Raw genomic sequence first — 12527 nt, forward strand, 5'->3', positions numbered from 1 at the left:
TATCAATGCATACATCTTCAATCCATAATATATTGTACCTCCTATCCCTTTTCTCCTGTACTTCTTGAAGAAACTCTCACTGAGATGGTAAAAAGTAAGTGGTTTGGTGAGGAGAGAAAGAAGGACTGCCTCGATCGGCAAAACCTTGCCAAAGGCAACCATATACCTCTGTCTGTGTACTCCATCATAAGATCCCCTGAGACAACGAAATACATCTCAATTTATGAACCCACAGTTTCATATTACAGTCAACTGGGAAGAGTCATGGTGTCGTACGATACCAAAAACAATTCATGGCACTAACCTTGTTCAAGGACAAAGAGATCATGCCCACACAAATATATTGCCAAATGCACTTATTTCAGACTAAAGAATGTATAATATATTACAGTACAATTCTAGAACTATAATCATTAGCTGTATCACGGGCATGGCACTATCTATAATCCCAGTTAATCCCAGTTATTAATATTTGTGGCAACTTAATCACCAAATGCATCACGGGCACTGTGCACTATATAGCAACGGGAACAATTCTCATAAGACTTTATAAAGGATGCATGTATTAAAATAATGTATTGTGCTTATTAAATGTATGTCTTATGAACTTAGAAGTGTACTCAGGCTTAAAACATTGTGTCTCACACAGGGTGTGGGAAACAGGCTGTATTTTGTGTTGTTATCTCTCCATTTCAGAAGCAATCTTGAATCCAGGCTGAGACAGCACCCGAGCAGGTGGGATGCATGGGGAAGAACAAACTCCCTGATACACGAGAGAACAAGCTCAACCCTTTTTTGATATTTCTGTTTCAATTGCACTGTATAATATATGCTGGGGCGGGGACAGATAGCCAGTTGGACTTCGTGAACCAACCCAAACTCTGTTGCGGGTAGGGAAGCGTAGACAGCCCCAGAGCTCTGTACTTGTTGATTTCCAACTGCTGCATTAAAGCTGATATTATCGGACCTCTGCGACTCCAGACCACTCTTTCTAGAACACATATTTGTGTCATTGAACACCATTATTACATATTGGAATAGACACATAAATTTAAATCCTTCAAGACACACATCAAACTGTTTAGGAAAGTCCGGAGCACTGATGAGGTGGAATGTCTGAGTACAGCCACACCAACAGGGGACGAAAACACTGACCGTCAAGATGATGTTGATCTGGGGGACATGGCTTATCCACCTAAAGATGACCAAAAAATCAAAGGCATGGTTCAGTACATTCTGAAATACAAAAAGCTACCTGCTCTTCTGCCAGAACATTTACAGCTTCCATCAGTGGAAAAAGAATACCCAAAGCACCTCATTCCAGAGGAGATGATGTGCCAGCACTGCTCAGGCAGTTTGCCACTGAGTGACCCTGTCCTCATTACACACAAGGCCAAAATCCTCACCCAGTCACGTATTGTTGAAGGTAGGTCAACGATGTTGATCTATTGATATATTATTCCAAAATACTGTTGTAGATTTTTTTTTTTTTTTACAAATTGTGTTGTAAACTGTACTATGTTTCTTGTTTAATTGCTTTATTTCTAGATGTGTCAACCTACTCAAAGTCTTGCCATCAATGTGGATCATACTACCGTTACCAAGAGTGGAAAGACGGCCTACACAATTTTAATGACCTCATACTCATTGATCTCATGCTGCAGGTAACTTTTGATCCTTCTTAAATTATCTGTATTAATCATTTGTATCGGGGAAATGTACAACAATGTTCTTATTCTTCTCCCTTAGGTCCATACTGCAGTGAGCAGAGTGGTGGAGTATTTAGAATTGGCTATAGGGGTACAGTTCCCCTCAGCTGACACAGTTCTCCATGGGTATCTTCACTTTGAAGCACTTACAGAACATGATTACCAGTATTCTTGTGTGACCTGTGGTGATCATCCACCAGTGGTCATCATGGACCTCCACAAGAAGGCAGCCTTTCATTTGTCAGGTAATAAAGCTTTCATGGAATATACTTATATTTAGATTTAGTTACAGACTAGACTAGATTACTGTCTGAATTGAACATTTTCACATTGTTTCTTTAGTGAGTGACCTTGCACAACCACTGGAGGACTTCAATGGAGAGGTTGATATGGAAGGTTTTTGGGAGGCACTATTGATGGAAAGGATCAGTCGAGGATTTTTCGCAAGTAATGAAATTAGTAATTAGAAATGAGTTAACATGTTGGACCGTTTTCAATGACAGCAGAATTGTGGAATTTATGAGCTAAAATAGATCCAATAATTGAACCATTACTTAACTTCAATTTACAGCATAATTACATATTTCTTTTGGTTTCCAAAGGTTCCCTAAACAATCCATTTGCAGTACCACCATTATACCACTTTTGGTCACCGTGGATAGGGAAAAATACACGCTTCTCAAACCATGTCCTTAACACCGAATTTGAAAAAGTCCATCCACCAAAACCAGCTGAGGTCTGTGAAATAACAGTCTCAGAATACCGGCTGAGACAGGAACTTTACAAGCAGAAGGTAAAAACAGTATTTATTATAATTCTGTTTTAATTAGTAATTTACAGGTCATTAATTTCCATGAACATACAGCTCCGCAAACCTTTTCTTTTATATGTGATAGGTTCAAGTGGTAAGGACATTATGTAGGGAGTGTGGATTGGATTCCTCTGGATCACGCAGTGACCTCCTCCAGAGATTGTCCAATGAAATGAAGTCACGCCAAACGTACGACAAGGTTTTTCAGAAGATTTGGGCTGCCTCAGGTAAGCTACATTTCACATAGTGTATGTGGGACCTACTGTTATTAAGAATGGTTTTACCTGTGGTGGAATCACTTCCAAAAGTTGTTAGTTTTGGATTATCTTAAATGTGCATTCATATTGACTAAGGATCTATTCTGTAGGATAAACAGAGGTTGTCTATCTACAATATGTTTCTTTTGTCTCTTTTCATCTCAGGCGGTTGGGCTGTGATTATGTGCCCGTGTGGAATTGTATACAGTATTAAGTGTAACATTCGAGCTGAAAGCCCACGTGACTTTGCAGACATGCTTCTTTCTTGGAAACATATGCCAAATATTGTGATATATGACTTTCCACGTGGACTAGCAACACACATGAATCTCAGACAACCAGAAAGGCTGCCCTTTAATCCATTTGAAGGACGGTTAATGGACCCAATTCCAGAGAACATAACCCAAGCCAAAGATGGAAACCTGAAGGTGTCACTACCTTGGCTGAAATGCAAGAAACTGGTCCCAGACCGTGATGGCCGTCCAATAACGGGTTCAGTAGAGCATTATGCTCTCTATGACCGTTTCCATGAGGATAACACAAAGGATGCCCGCGATGCCCTGAGGAAGCTGGGCCTGGTCCCACAACTTGCCGGAAAGGTCAACAGTCAAGTAGCAGAACATCTGTTTGCAAGAATGAAAAAAAATAACTACTTTTTGAATATGTCTTTACCATCAACCCATCTGTTTCTCATGAGGAATATCATCCACAATTACAACATCCTCAAAAACAAACAATGAGTGGACAACATAAAAAAGGTTTTTGAAACTGAGGTAGCAATGAACAGCAACAGCCAGGCAGTTCTGGGTAACTTTTTAAATACGGTTTTGCTATTCAATTCTATAATAAAAACAGCACATTATTATTATTCACTATATTGTTGAGATATCTATTAATATTTTCTGTAAATCCAGTATCCTCAGAGACATCCACCACGGATCAACCTGATCCAATGAACACCGATGTACCAAGTGGTGAGTAATGGGGGGAATGGACGTAGAGTACACGACTACTCCTCATGTTGTTCTTGTCCTGTCATACTTCTTATTTGTTTTATGTATGTTAGGCGCTTCATAGCATACTAGCAGCATGCACTTACATGTATGACTGGTGAGCTTCATTGTGTATTTTTACTTTAATTTGTCCAGAAGCAGTGCCCCAGACAGCGGCCCTTGGCGTGCCTGCTTTGGAAATTATTGTTAAAGAAGGTCCAACATGTCTTACACGTGAAGAATTCTGGAGTCTTGGGCTGCAAAGAGACATGGATTCTACTGTGAGTAGTGTAAGAAACATGAGGAAGGGAACATCCATGTTTGTATTAATTTTTCTGTTTGAGTTTTAATTGATTTTTTCTTGCAGATTGGGAATGCTTGCATGAAATTGATTCATGAAGCGGCTCAGCAACACGTATGTAATGTATATACAGAAGACTAAAGCCTAAATTAATCAGATTATTGTTGTTACTATTATTGTTGTGTTATATTTTGTCTTTTCAAATTTGCTGTTTTCTATTAGGGCAAAGACATTTATGTAGAGGACATGTATGTCATTCCTACTTGGAAGCATACACAAACCAACATGACAGTCAACTTTCCAGTGAGTGCATATTAAATAACAAAACCGGTATGGCTTCACCAAAATATAGATCTGCATAATGACAAAATGTTGTTTCATTCATTTAGGAGGATGTGGACTTGAAAGACTTATTAGTCTTTCCGGCATGGACCACTGCGAACGGGCCAGAACACTTCATTCTCTGTGTAAGGGAATGTTACTGTTACCACAGTATACTACATAAGTGTCTATAACTGTAGTAGTTATTAAGTAGTGTTTTAGTGTGTTATAGTGTATTTTAATAATTGTGGTATTTATAAATGCTTTATATTATGTTTGCCTGGTCAGTTATAAACATTAATATGTTTCAAATGTTTTTAATTTCTCTATCATTTACATATACTTATACAGATATATATTTATTGGACTGCTGTTCCATAACTTGACCACTATAACTGTCAAAAGTTTATTCGTTTTTTATTCCAAACAGAGTAAAATCCATCCTTCCTCCCTGTCATAAATACTTCTCAACTCAACTCTTTACCCATTACCAAATTACAGATCATGAGGCCCCTCCTGAGAGAGATGCTCTTTTAGACTCTCAGTACACCATGCATGACTCTGGCTTCAGTGATGCTGAGTACAGAGAAATGTTTAGGTCCACAGATAAGACATACTGTTTGCCAAGTTCAGATGGCAAATTACATTTAAGCAATTATCCTATAGTACTTTGTTTTTTTTGGCTACGTTCCTACAGCCTGTTATAGTATGTTTTCAATATGTTTCTATAGCCTCTACAAGCATTTTTGGCTATGTTCCTATTGCCTTATGTCTCAGTGGTTGTAAACATCTACCTGTTTATTTTTTTAATACATTGCTCTGATCAGTGAATTTGTTTCTCTAATTTTACAATCAAACTTTTAAATTTACACGTGACACCTACTGTACATGTAGCAGCCACTGCAGACTTATGTGCACCATCACTGATCATACTCTGGACTTCATATAAGTCATCATGTGATGGAGAACACACCAGCTGTTAGACATGTCATGTTTCTAATAAATAAATACAAATTGATTTTAGGGCTTGCCACACCAGACCTGTGGAAATGACTGTGGGATATTCATGCTTATGGTAAGTTTACAGTTGTCTTGGCTGTAGGCTTCTGATAACATTGTGTTTTTCTAACTTCTCTTTTCCAGTATACCCTTTCTATTGTGAAAAATGATGGGTTTAAATTCTTGGAGGTTAGTTTATTTAAAAAATACCCCCCCCCCCCCATTGTATAACTACAATTTCCCTTATGTTGCAACATACTATTTATCTTGAAGAGAAAGGATACATTAACAACTAAATTCTCGTAGTCACTGTCTAATTTCTTTCAGATTGACATGCCTTCGATTAGGAAGTGGTGGTGTCTTTTACTAATGGAGCGTTTCGAAATACAAGGGTATGACAGCCGTAAACATTGTGTTTACTAATTCCAATAACACTTTGAGGGTCACTTTTAGATTATCTAAAATCTCAGTCAAATATCAGCAGCATGTCAGAACATCTGATGACTACATGATGTCAACCATCTACAAATAAACAATCACTAACAAGTACTCTACATGGCAGATTCACTCATGTCAATTGTGCAACAATGCCTTAGCTTTTTCAGTTGCAATATTTTGTATTAATCATATTAATTTTTGAAAGGTATGGCCAGAGGTTTGCCTTCTGGACTGATGAGGCCAAGCGTTTGCTCCAGGGACAACTTGACCCAGTGTACAGAGCGGCGAGACCGAGTGGCATCACTAAGGATCGTCCACTATACATGCAGGTCACTGTCACTGACTGCACTGCAGAGGAAAACAGACTGGTGGACTTCATCGTACAGTCCAAGGGAGCTGAGCAGCATTTGGTGGTACTTTTGACAATGTTCACATTTTCTCATCAAAGGAACATCAACAGATGTATCAATTCACTATGCAGCTCATTTATTGCCTCTCTTTAATGTATGTATTTAATCTTAGTTGTTCAATGACTACCACACAACACACTCATTCCATTTCCCACAAAATTAATGTTTCTGTACATTGATTTGCCCATAGGGTGTACTCAATGGAAAGCCTTCGTCCTGGTTTCCCCTGAAGACCTCTTCCCAGGTGCCTGTCTACCTCGACAGTGAGGAACTACAGGACACCCTTATAACTTATCTGAAGGCGGTGCTGAACCAGACACCAACCAAACTGAAGTTCACAGATGAAGTGCAGTTCATCCTTGGTGTTCTATTTCCAGAGGTAGGCCTAGCCATGTTAAGTATTTGTACATGTTCCTGCTCCGGCACTTTCAAAGACTATATAAACAAACTACTGCCTATCATGTTGCTACCTATGTACTGACCTATTAATAATGGTTTGAGGTTCTGTATTGGCATAACGGTGTAAATTAATTGTTTAAAAATAAACCATATAATATTTGTAGGCCATCATATACGGCCTGAGTTTTCAGAAGAATCTGTCGCTGCAGTATGCAGAAAAGGTATTCATATCTGCACCAGTTTATCATTAGAGGTAAGTAGAGAATGTACATTTTCTGCACAATGCCATACAACTTTATCATCTACTATTAATACCTTAATTATCAACCACTTAACTAATGTTGATTAATGTACACTACTTTGTTAGTGTAACTGATATTTATGCTTACCTAGAAGTAATAATGGGCCTCATTCTCAAACATTTTCTTAAGTTTCTTCTGAATTGTTTCTTACGGGCTTCGGAAAAACAACGTAAGAAAAAGACATCCGCCAAATTCATGAACGCTTGAAAATGTGTTACGACGCAGCAGAAGTCTTCTGAGCTGTGCTCCCGGGAAGAGTTTTCTTAAGTTGAAAGCGCGTCCTCGTGCTCCTGAATTTGCATACATACACGCCCCAACAGCTCCTTATAAGGGCACGCAACAGCAGTGACGTGTGCAGTCAGAATTGACACAATTAGGAAAGCAACAGGAACGCAAGTTATGTCCAAGCAAAAAGCAACCGGTGCACAGGTGCATCGGTGCAACATCATACCAGTAAGATGAGCAGTGGAATTGTTCTCCACTAGATCAAACAGTGTGCACACTAAGCAAGGTTAATTATTTTAATTACTTAAATCAGAAGATAACTGTTATGGCAAGCCGTTTTATCATTTAACCAATGAATTGTTGATATCCAGAATTCGAATTCTTGATATCCAAAATGCAATTCTTGATATCAAGAATTCATTGTTTAAATTATAAAACGGCTTGCCATAGTCTGTAGAGTTGATGTGAACGCAATCACCAACAATTTCTCACAAATTCATTAACACTTTTAACACAGAGTTTTCTTAAATGGGATTCCCCTTGTGGCTTTTTAAGGAATCGCATTTGAGACAACTCTGCCCGACTTACGACTGCTATTTTGAGTTCGGAAAGTCTGCTCAAGTTCAGAACAAATCTCACGTGAGAAAACTTTCATGAATGCCTAATGTTTTCCTAAATCCAATTCAGAAGAAATTCCTTAAATTCCTAAATTCTTCTTAACTGCGTTCGAGAATGAGGCCCATTGTCTGTACTATTTCAGTGAAGTGAAAGAGTTTGATAGGGGGATATCAAAACAATTGCGCACAGAAGGGAGACCATTCAACTAGTAAGTAGTGCTGTTACCGACTTCACAACCTGGGGTTTGAATATTGAAGGGTCAGGAAAAGTTAAATATCCATAATGTTTTTTTATATTTGTTTTTCTTGCTTCTGTCTCTCATTGAAGAATGAAGTTGTATGGAGGTCGATGTGGAGGGGTGATGGAGGTCGATGGGTGGTTGAAAATTAAAAAAACAATTTATATCTTGAATCTGACCTGAGAGCCGTCCTTGTGTTTTGCTTCTCTAACATTACACATTTGTGGTTGAGATTGAGTGACTGCAAAAGCTGTAGCAAATAGAATAGAATATAACTTCACTTTTCCAGAACTCACAGGCATGTGCAGTATTTACAGGTATAGGAAAGATGATCTGGTCCACTGACATGTGGTCAAAGTTTTGAGTCACCTCCACTACAAAACAGTCCATCCTAGCATGCCCATCCACACCAAAGGAAGCACCCTCATGCAGCCCATCCATCCACCATAGAGGTTCACCACCAGCAGCAGAAGAGAAGGAAGCTGTGGATCCTCCGCAGCCCCATCCATCCCACATCACACAAAGACAACGTGATGACATGAAATAAAATAAAGTATAACTGATTACTTATATTTTGTCAGATAACTTTTGATATTTATGTATAATAGAGCATACTATAAAATAATGAAATGAATCAGACAATATGTACATTGAATAAGTATTTTGACCTGGGGAGAAGACAGAACCCTGTGTGTGTGTTAGGAATTTAATTATCTGCAGTATGAATCAAGGATTTACTCATGTTTAGTAGTTGTATTCCCAACAGATGTTGTTACATTCTGTTAAAGGCACTAGAGATATTCCACAAACACAAGCCTTGTAGTTTTTCCAGATGGGAGTGTACATGGTGCAGCAATGTAAGGGCAGCATCATCTAGACTTCTACTCTTCATGTAGGCAAACTGGAGTTGATCTGCCAGGTTCTGGTTCTGGACTGTCTCTTGAAGTTACAAAATTATCAGATATTCAAAAGTCTTCATCACCACCGATGTAAGAGCTAAAGGTTGGAAGTCATTGGGAAGTTTGGGTCTGCTCTTCTTTGGAACAAGGCAGATGGCAGAGGTCTCCCACAGAGCTAGAACTGTGTGTTCCTCCAAGGACCAGTTGAACAGTTCACAGAAGACAGGGCCAGTTGTTTGTATTAGGTCTCCAGGAGCTTGTTATTAGTGATGTTCTCAGGACATAATGCTTTGTTGACTTTGGAACTTTAGTGAATTAAAGCCCATCAAAGCAAATAGTAGCATATCTGCAAATGAGCCCCAATCCTTAAAGCTCATGTTGCAGGGTGTACATTGGTTCTCTGTAGTCCCAGAAAACGTTTTAAAGTCACTCCAGGCATCACACCTGTACACATTGATATATTTTCCACCTTTCTTTTTATTTTATTTCATGTTATTTAATTTGCTTACTTCATTTTATCAAATTACACTGGATCTTGACATCTATGAAGTATGTACATTTGTTTTCTAATTTTATGTGATTTTAATTTCTTTCATTATCCAATATATTGAATATATTGAATATTTTCATATCTTTGCAAACCATTCAAATATCTTGTTGCGATCTTGTGACATCGTTGTTTCTTGCCTATCGCAAACCAATCTTCGCAAACCATTCAAAGTGACATCGTTGTTTCTTGCCTCTCGTGACATCGTTGTTTCTTGCCTCTCGCAAACCATTCAAATATCTTCGCAAACCAAACAATTCAAATATAGTTAGGTGGCGCTGTCAGGGTCCTTGAACTGTGGTCCTGAAACTGTGGTCCTGAAACTCCGGCTCTCCGGGGCCTCCGGCTCTGCAGGTTCATACTATTGGATTTTTAGGCTATGTTTTTTCTGCTTAAGAATTCATATTAAAGTTCTACCATTAATTTTTTCCCTTCATCAGTTCTGCGCACTTTCCAGATACAGCGTTCACTGCATGAGTAATTGCATACCATGCATCGGTTTTATTTACTACTTTGTATCCACAGCTGACGCTATTAAATATGATGTGTCGTTTGTCGCTATAACTTCTTACCACTGTACCTCCACTTCTGAATTATTATTACGTTTTTCTGTCTTTTGTCGAGGCCTCCACCCTATTTACCACGTCGTTTTGACATTTCTCTGAGTGTGCACAAGGCCCTGCCATAACATGCCCTTTTATGGGAATTAACGGGGCGTTTACCTATGCTAAATAGGAGCAACGGGGATTCATCATTCTAAGAACTCACCTGCGAACAATTCTGCTGTTTAAGAACACTTCATGAATCACACGTAGATTTTTCTTAGGAACTTTCTTAAGAACACATTTAAGAAATAACTTAGGAAGATATTGGTGAATGAGGCCCATTGATTTTAAATGCTCCAGAAATTAAGTGTTGCTCAACTAGCCTATATTAAGGTGATGTAATTTATAAGTGTGATTCTGTATTGGATTCTCAAGCCGTAGTGTCATATTGATGGTATTATGAGATGTATTCATTTAGGCAGGACTAAGTATGACGTCACTGAAGGCCTAGGCGTGAAATGCACAGCCCGCCACTGCTCAAAGGTCAGCACTTCCCTTATGACACTAAAGTACCTGGAAACTGGCAATTTATCTTGATGGAAATGCTCTCTGAATAACCCCTTCAGTACATTAAAAATGTACATATTGTTGCTATTTTTAGTCTCAGTGGCAAGACCTTAGACAAAAAGTAAATAGTATTGCATGATTGTAATAATTTTTCTGGGATTTTTTTTTCACATCAGAATTCTTGTGACTCACCTATAGATCTCATGAATCTTTATTGTCATCCATGTAATAGAGTTAGGGTTAATTATCTAAGAATTCTGTATTTTTTTCAAACATGTTTATTATAGATTGTGGATTTAAAAAGAATATGTTCAAAAAAATAAATGACAGTTATTGTCAATTTAAAATTACACCATTGCCACCACCATCATTACAGACCACTGTTTGAGTAGGTCTAGAAGACCACAAACAGGTGTTTACATCAAAGTCTTAGGCGAGGGTCAACATCACAGATCATCTAGTTATCATCACCTGATGCATGGAGACCACAATACCATTTGCTTCTCTTGATGGGGTCTACAGATCCCTATGCAGAAGCTGGTCATCAAAGCAGTAACAGCATGTTTCTCTGCTAACTGGAGTTCACATTACTGCTGTCTGCTCATTTCGCTTTGTCGCCAACGCGGCGGCCATGGTCAATTGCCAGTATTAGCCATCCAGTGAGCCCTGGAAAAGAAAAAGCGGTTGAGACGTTTACTTTTAATCATGTTACTAGGTGTTATACTTGGTTTACCATGCATAGAGTATCCTAAACATGATCCCTGTCAGTCATCTTTGACAAGTTTCAGTTCACGTGAACCAGATCAATTGGAATAAAACACTTCACTGCATCAGTATAAAACATACACAACAACATATACAACAACATATAAAAATATATACACATATATACGAACATTTTATAATTCAAATTTGTCATGTATCTAAAGTTTTGGAAATAGGCTGTTAAAGACACACAGCAATTTATTTTATAAAGATCAACCTACAATTACCTGCACAGCCTCACTCTTTTGCATTCTTTTCTGCGTTCTGCAGCTTCTCTGTGATCTTGCGCTCGTGTCCTCCGGGGTTGTGTCTATTGGTATTGTCACTGGCTTCTTTCTTCGTCCTCCCCTTGCGTGCAGCTCCACCTATGAATAAACAATGATGAACGAACCATCATTCACCAAGTGTCTGTGCGGCATGTTGAGGTGTTGGGAAACCCAAATGTTTTACCCTCTCCCAGACAAAAATGAACACGGACACTGAACACTTCCGTGCTCTGGAATTATATTAGCTACCTGTGTATTTGTCTGTCAGGTTGTAATACTCATATTCGTCGTAGTAACGATCTTCAAACATAGTTGGCTCAATGTTTTTTGCATCCACAAAGCTCATGGTAGTTCTTACAAGATACAACAACTTTAAAATACTTCAAATAATGTACCACAATCGATCAAGGAAGTAACTGAAACTTCTTCTGTTCAATCACGTAGGCTACGTGTTTTTCCGAAAATTTCAGTCTGCTTTTTATAGTTGTTGCTCCGCCTCTCACTCCTCCTAATGAGTCCTTGACCTAAAAGTAGGCTACTGTAAATATTGCATCACAATTTGTAAATATTTGATGTACTGGCATTGCCAACTAGACACTTAAAGTCACTCTAGTTGTAAGTCACACGGGGCTTGTTTATTTTTGTCCTTTGTGTCATATTTGTTGTTTCCTAATGAAAGTTTATGGAAACAGAAGTAGACTGGCTTTTGTCTGGTCCATGCACACTCGTATATTCTTACTGTGGCAGCCTATTGTCGTTGTCTTTTATATATTTAGTACATTTATATGGAATGTTAAACAGAAACAGTTGCTGTTTTGGTTCACATGTTCAATTTGTTGTTCAAAATTATTGTTCTGTTGTTGTTTATCCTTCTTTTTGGAATTTGTGACAGTGCAAGCTGAATTTATTGATATTAGG

The 12527-nt window shown here is 38.4% G+C and overlaps 3 protein-coding genes and 1 long non-coding RNA gene across 5 annotated transcripts; 3 read left to right on the top strand and 1 right to left on the bottom strand.

The window, feature by feature from the left end:
- Nucleotides 1-1182: 1182 nt before the first annotated feature.
- On the top strand, nt 1183-3571 carry LOC146253724 (HMG domain-containing protein 3-like). Its single transcript, XM_084676962.1, has 7 exons — nt 1183-1426; nt 1549-1664; nt 1750-1954; nt 2052-2156; nt 2312-2502; nt 2606-2747; nt 2943-3571. The coding sequence occupies exons 1-7, from the start codon at nt 1183-1185 to the stop codon at nt 3515-3517; spliced, it is 1578 nt and encodes a 525-aa protein (XP_084533088.1). The 3' UTR covers nt 3518-3571.
- A 387-nt stretch (nt 3572-3958) lies between these two features.
- Nucleotides 3959-4662, top strand: LOC146253725 (uncharacterized). Its single transcript, XR_014731957.1, has 4 exons — nt 3959-4050; nt 4137-4184; nt 4293-4373; nt 4460-4662. It is a non-coding gene; the product is annotated as an uncharacterized LOC146253725 (long non-coding RNA).
- A 1037-nt stretch (nt 4663-5699) lies between these two features.
- Nucleotides 5700-6938, top strand: LOC146253726 (PWWP domain-containing DNA repair factor 3A). Its single transcript, XM_084677037.1, has 4 exons — nt 5700-5782; nt 6034-6241; nt 6429-6617; nt 6802-6938. Exons 1-4 carry the CDS (start codon nt 5724-5726, stop codon nt 6886-6888), a joined length of 543 nt encoding a protein of 180 aa, XP_084533163.1. The 5' UTR covers nt 5700-5723; the 3' UTR covers nt 6889-6938.
- A 3835-nt stretch (nt 6939-10773) lies between these two features.
- On the bottom strand, nt 10774-12074 carry nupr1b (nuclear protein 1b). 2 transcript variants are annotated; one of them, XM_084678167.1, is made up of 3 exons: nt 11859-12074; nt 11565-11708; nt 10774-11244 (listed from the first exon to the last, which is right to left on the bottom strand). In XM_084678167.1, the coding sequence occupies exons 1-2, from the start codon at nt 11953-11955 to the stop codon at nt 11581-11583; spliced, it is 225 nt and encodes a 74-aa protein (XP_084534293.1). In that variant the 5' UTR covers nt 11956-12074; the 3' UTR covers nt 10774-11244; nt 11565-11580. The 2 variants fall into 2 exon arrangements, with proteins under 2 accessions (XP_084534293.1, XP_084534292.1); XM_084678166.1 differs by having other exon boundaries at nt 11571-11708; nt 11859-12072.
- Between the last annotated feature and the right edge of the window lie 453 nt (nt 12075-12527).

The sequence above is a fragment of the Hypomesus nipponensis genome, chromosome 17, assembly GCF_054491055.1.
Source record: "Hypomesus nipponensis isolate SF chromosome 17, ASM5449105v1, whole genome shotgun sequence".
Taxonomy (NCBI): domain Eukaryota; kingdom Metazoa; phylum Chordata; class Actinopteri; order Osmeriformes; family Osmeridae; genus Hypomesus; species Hypomesus nipponensis.

Bases quoted from the DNA above. Each gene is read 5' to 3' on its own strand.
- LOC146253724 (XM_084676962.1), top strand. From the start codon at position 1,183: ATGGCTTATCCACCTAAAGATGACCAAAAAATCAAAGGCATGGTTCAG. The intron at 2,157-2,311 runs GTAATGAAATTA...TGGTTTCCAAAG, and splicing joins CAGTCGAGGATTTTTCGCAA to GTTCCCTAAACAATCCATTT. The intron at 2,503-2,605 runs GTAAAAACAGTA...TATATGTGATAG, and splicing joins AGGAACTTTACAAGCAGAAG to GTTCAAGTGGTAAGGACATT.
- LOC146253726 (XM_084677037.1), top strand. From the start codon at position 5,724: ATGCCTTCGATTAGGAAGTGGTGGTGTCTTTTACTAATGGAGCGTTTC. The intron at 5,783-6,033 runs GTATGACAGCCG...AATTTTTGAAAG, and splicing joins GAGCGTTTCGAAATACAAGG to GTATGGCCAGAGGTTTGCCT. The intron at 6,242-6,428 runs GTACTTTTGACA...ATTTGCCCATAG, and splicing joins GAGCTGAGCAGCATTTGGTG to GGTGTACTCAATGGAAAGCC.
- nupr1b (XM_084678167.1), bottom strand. From the start codon at position 11,955: ATGAGCTTTGTGGATGCAAAAAACATTGAGCCAACTATGTTTGAAGAT. The intron at 11,709-11,858 runs GTAGCTAATATA...GTTTATTCATAG, and splicing joins CCTGACAGACAAATACACAG to GTGGAGCTGCACGCAAGGGG.